Source organism: Manduca sexta, chromosome 15 (assembly GCF_014839805.1).
Source record: "Manduca sexta isolate Smith_Timp_Sample1 chromosome 15, JHU_Msex_v1.0, whole genome shotgun sequence".
Classification (NCBI taxonomy): domain Eukaryota; kingdom Metazoa; phylum Arthropoda; class Insecta; order Lepidoptera; family Sphingidae; genus Manduca; species Manduca sexta.
Window position 1 is genome coordinate 6,431,371 of NC_051129.1, and position 5,214 is coordinate 6,436,584.

General features: G+C 35.0%; 1 protein-coding gene across 1 annotated transcript; it reads left to right on the forward strand.

The window, feature by feature from the left end:
- The first annotated feature begins 475 nt into the window (after positions 1 to 475).
- LOC115452779 (opsin-2-like) lies at positions 476 to 4,991 on the forward strand. The gene is made up of 8 exons (XM_030181378.2): positions 476 to 630; positions 1,399 to 1,584; positions 1,954 to 2,163; positions 2,233 to 2,369; positions 2,597 to 2,762; positions 3,216 to 3,402; positions 4,320 to 4,402; positions 4,723 to 4,991. Exons 1-8 carry the CDS (start codon positions 491 to 493, stop codon positions 4,832 to 4,834), a joined length of 1,221 nt encoding a protein of 406 aa, XP_030037238.1. The 5' UTR covers positions 476 to 490; the 3' UTR covers positions 4,835 to 4,991.
- The last annotated feature ends 223 nt before the right edge of the window (positions 4,992 to 5,214 follow it).

The following is a 5,214-nucleotide window of genomic DNA, read 5'->3' on the forward strand; positions in this document are numbered from 1 at the left end:
GTCCCCATTGCTAGTTTTTTATATAATTAAATAAACCCTTTTTGCCACACAATAAATGCATACACTGACTATATCTTATTTAGTCATGTACTCTACGGGCCACACAAGGCTGTTAGATTAAGCATCAACTTCATATTACCATAAAAGTATTGGTATTTGATTCCATGAAAACGATTTTGTTATTCAAAAAACTTATTGCATTTACTCGATACTCGTACTCAATAGCAAAAACATAGAGCCATTGACATAGACCTAATATTATGAACATATACGGGGAGCACTTTTAGGATTTCTGAAATAACACGAAATAGTATATTTAATTCGTCACCTTTAACGTAATACGTAGTTTATTTATTTAAATACTTGATACACCATTAAACAGAAATCTGTGTCAGTGCTCAAGCCAAACCTATGCTAATCCTATCAAAGGTGTCAGCAGGGATAATCTGTACAATCTCGTTATCCATGTGATATAAATCTGAAAGGCGGCATGGAGAAACCAGCAGTCAGTCAACGGAATGGGCCCAGGAGCACTCTACTGAGGACTGCTCACCCGCAACCAGAAATTATTCCCAACATGAACAACCAATCAGAAAATTATTATCATGGCGCACAGTTTGAAGCACTTAAGTAAGTAATTTCGTCTTTATATAAAAGTATTTTGTAATTTTCCTCTGTAACCCGATGGAATTTAACCCTTTTACACGATTTAATCCCAAAAATTAAGTACACAACGACGTTCTACGTTACTTGTAGAACACGTAACCAAAATTTGTCAAAATTTCATGAACTACAAAAAGATATTTATGTAAAATGTAGATATTGTAACTTTGACTGCGAATGACCAACACCTCAGTCCCCTCGTGACCATAAAAGTTGAAGTCTTCGAAACGTCGGGAGAAAATTAAAATATAAAAAACTGCAATAAGTATAATCCGGAAAAATAGTTTTTTTTTCAATGTCTAACACTCGCGTAATCATAAGAAAACATTTTGAAATACTCGTCACATATCGGTACATGGGTTTCATTGCAATCAGCATCCAAGGTATGGAGAAATCGTTGAAAATCAGTGTATAGATGCTGCCATTGCTAAACCGAATCTAAAAATTCATTTAGTGTTATCATTGGAGTAGGTACCTCCGTTAATTTAATTCCAGTTGAGAACTGCAACACAACGTTTGAACACTCTCATTATTTTCTGGGAGACTGGTAATATTTTATTTTGTTATAAGCTTTGGGTAAATTTTTTTAAAGTTCACTTATAATGTACGCACTTGAAAAAATAAGCATCTTTATGTTCACTTCCAGTATTAAGAATGCATGCGCTGAAAACCCATAATTAATTTACTATAGATAAAGCTGTATGAAAAAGTAATATTATATTCTCTCATGAACAGGTCCGCCGGGGCCATTGAAATGCTCGGAGATGGTTTGACAGGCGACGATCTGGCAGCGATACCGGAGCACTGGCTATCGTACCCGGCGCCGCCCGCTAGTGCTCACACCGCACTGGCACTACTCTACATTTTCTTTACTTTCGCCGCATTAGTTGGAAATGGAATGGTCATATTCATATTCTCAACGTTAGTATTTTTTTTTAAAAATTATCACTTCGACTGCCTATCAATTACCTAACATTAATAATTATTATTACTTAGATAAAGGAAAGTTTTAGATTATGTTAAATTTTGCATTACAAGTATTATTCTTGCCTATTCCCTCGACATTAGGCAGCATCTAGGTTCCTTACATAGGTATTATTAATGTTACGTTACATTAATAATAAAATTTAAGGAGTGCTTACTAATAAAGAATGCATCTCCCACTTACTAACGATTAAAAATAAGCTTGTATGTTTAATTCATTTGAAATAGCGTCGCGTTGTGAGCATGACCAGTAAAGATTTTAAACAAACTGTTGAATAATCTGTTTTCATATTAAAAACGTTTCAGGACAAAAAGTTTACGAACATCAAGCAATTTCCTTATCTTAAATCTAGCTATACTAGATTTTATAATGATGGCGAAAGCTCCTATATTCATCTATAATAGCGCGATGCGAGGCTTTGCGGTAGGCACAGTCGGTTGCCAAATATTCGCTTTGATGGGCGCTTACAGCGGCATCGGAGCTGGCATGACTAACGCATGCATCGCTTATGATAGGTAAGCAGTAGTAAGGTAATTAAGGATCAGCAACATTACTTATATAACAAATATGAATATTATTTTCAGACACTCAACTATTACGCGACCTCTCGATGGAAGATTGTCGAAAGGCAAGGTCTTACTCATGGTGGCCTTTGTGTGGATATACTCTACACCTTGGGCTCTCCTTCCACTCTTGAAAATTTGGGGCAGATACGTACCTGGTGATTATTTTTATTAGTTTTTATTACTCTGACTTTTCGGGAATAAAAACTGCACTGTATATTTTCAGGAATCAAAACCTTACAGGAACCAATCACTTTCTCGATTAAGACATTATGTAATGTACCTACTTATGTAAAAATAGATACTAGTTATTACTCGTGTCAAGTCTATCAAGATAGAGTTCCTTATTATAATAGATATTTTCATATTTAATTTTATATTACAGAGGGCTACCTAACATCGTGTTCTTTCGACTACCTAACCAACACGTTCGACACGAAGCTGTTCGTAGCGTGTATATTCACTTGCAGTTACGTTTTCCCAATGTCCTTAATAATATATTTCTACAGTGGCATCGTCAAGCAGGTGTTTGCTCACGAAGCAGCTTTGAGGTTTGTCTTATTGGAATGAGTTTGCTTAACAACATTAATTAATGATAAGGAACTACATACTCAATACTTATGAATTACGACCATACAACCTACAAGTAACGATATCTATGATAATAGAATTATCTGCATGCATACATATTTTTATGTATATCTAGTTACTTACACATATAACTTCATAAATTTTCATTTATTGAAAAATATTCATTGGCTCGAGGGCGTAGTTATTGCATGCGCAGGACGACAACCATGTTGCGGTCTCGGATTTGAATCCCGGTCAGTTTTAATCTCAATCAGTAACAACCCACGGTCTAAATTTGTGCCCGATATGGCGGTCACACGTTATGGGACGAAATACGCATGGGTGCATTCATTACGCCTTTAACTACTTCTTCGAGCATTGCGGCCCTTAATCGTATGTGTATGTCTATAATAATATTCAATGTATATTTGCAGGGAACAAGCTAAAAAGATGAATGTAGAATCTCTAAGAGCTAATCAGGGCGGTGCATCAGAGTCGGCAGAGATCAGAATAGCAAAAGCAGCACTCACTGTTTGCTTTCTGTTCGTGGCCTCGTGGACACCCTACGGCGTTATGGCTCTCATAGGCGCGTTTGGAAATCAACAACTTCTTACTCCTGGGGTAATGTCAATATTATTATCATAGCCTCTTTAATTCCATTATGAGTGGCTTATAAAACAAGGATTTCTTAGGATTAATTATTACATAATATTTACATGCATAAAATAGTAAAATATTTCAATAAATACTGCGATTATTAAATTACAATCGCATAATAAATAATTTAATTTTGTATAAATTTCAAAATAAGAAATAAATTCAAATTTTCAATATATCATTATAATAATAGAATCATAATTATCTACTGCTTACTAATTGCGACAAACTCTTACGTAAATGTAAATACTAATTTAGAAGCGCAGTAATTTTGTAGAGGGGAAACCACAGGTGAATCAAGTCGACGTAAAAATAATTATAGTAATTATTACCTTAAGTAATCCTCAAACATTTACCTTAGGTTTAATTAACACCTGAGGCATGCAGTGCCGTAGCGTAGTTGGAACGACAGGAGTGGTGCGCCCCGGGAGGCACTTTTAGGAGGGCGGCAATTGTCAAAAATAATAGATTTTAATTGGAATTTTTCGTTTTTTGAAAAGGTATTTTTTTCTCACGACCTAATCGCGGAAAATTATAGGTTCTGCTCCAGGTAGCAAAAGCCCTTGCTGCACCACTGGAGGCATATTTATATAATAATGTAGAGCCAGCTCTCTTTTCATCACTGTAATTAGTTTATTGTTATTTTTTTATATAAAAATAATTTTCCTGTCAATAAAATTTCTTAGGAACTTGATGTTACAATTTTTTAGACAGTAAAAATCAGTCATTTAAATAAATTATTACAATAAATCTCGCAATAATGTTATTTTATTAGATTTCTAAAATATTTTCAAATTGGAAACTAATAATTAATTATTCGTTTCCAATTACCTCGTTCCAATTCGGAAATATTGTGTGTGTTAACACTTCCGTGCTTATAGGTTACGATGATTCCTGCAGTGGCGTGTAAAGCTGTAGCGTGTATTGATCCTTGGGTATACGCAATCAGTCATCCTAAGTACAGGTACTGTAATTTATATTCGAATACTGACCGGTCCAAATCGTACCTTACAATACTGATTTTTACAATCTAACTATTAAGACTCAGATCTATCTTCCTTGAACACCTAATTAACGTTCTCAGTATAATCAACATATCTTTTCCCACGGCAACTGTGTCTAATAACTTGCGTTCTACCTGCCCTTTGCCAGGTTAATGTATGTTGGGCTCAACACTTTTCAAGTGTAGCACATTCAAGTAATCGAATGCAAAACCTTTCCAGTCTGACGCTCAATCACGGAGGCGATTAATAGCTTTTTCATAAAATTATTGTAAACTTACAGGCAAGAGCTGCAACGTCGCATGCCGTGGTTACAAATTGATGAGCCCGATGACACTGTCTCGACGGCGACCAGCAACACTACCAACAGCGCGCCACCAGCTGCCACCGCCTAAGTTCTCTATGCTCAAAAGGGATGACATATACTCACTACATATACATGTATTTATTCATTGTGATTTTAACGACAACTATGGCTATGCTGAAGGACTTTTGATGTTAAATTACTGTAGAATTTATTAAAGAAGCATAAAGTGTCACAGAACACCTCAATATGTATTTTTATTTGTCTATCTAAGTTTGAACAGAAGTATTATTGGTAATAGTTATTCAAACCAATTAATTTCATTCGCAGACTATCGACCTGATAAAGGTTGCAGAAATTCGCTGAATACAGATTAGATTGATGTAAATCTTTAATTTTTTTGTGGTTAAAAATGATGATGATGAACGAGAAACTTACTTAAGAAGTCTCTTTAACCAATCTACTTTTAGT

Coding starts and splice junctions, on each gene's coding strand:
- LOC115452779 (XM_030181378.2), top strand. CDS start 491: ATGGAGAAACCAGCAGTCAGTCAACGGAATGGGCCCAGGAGCACTCTA. Junction 631..1,398: donor GCACAGTTTGAAGCACTTAA/GTAAGTAATTTC, acceptor TCTCATGAACAG/GTCCGCCGGGGCCATTGAAA. Junction 2,370..2,596: donor TTGGGGCAGATACGTACCTG/GTGATTATTTTT, acceptor TTTATATTACAG/AGGGCTACCTAACATCGTGT.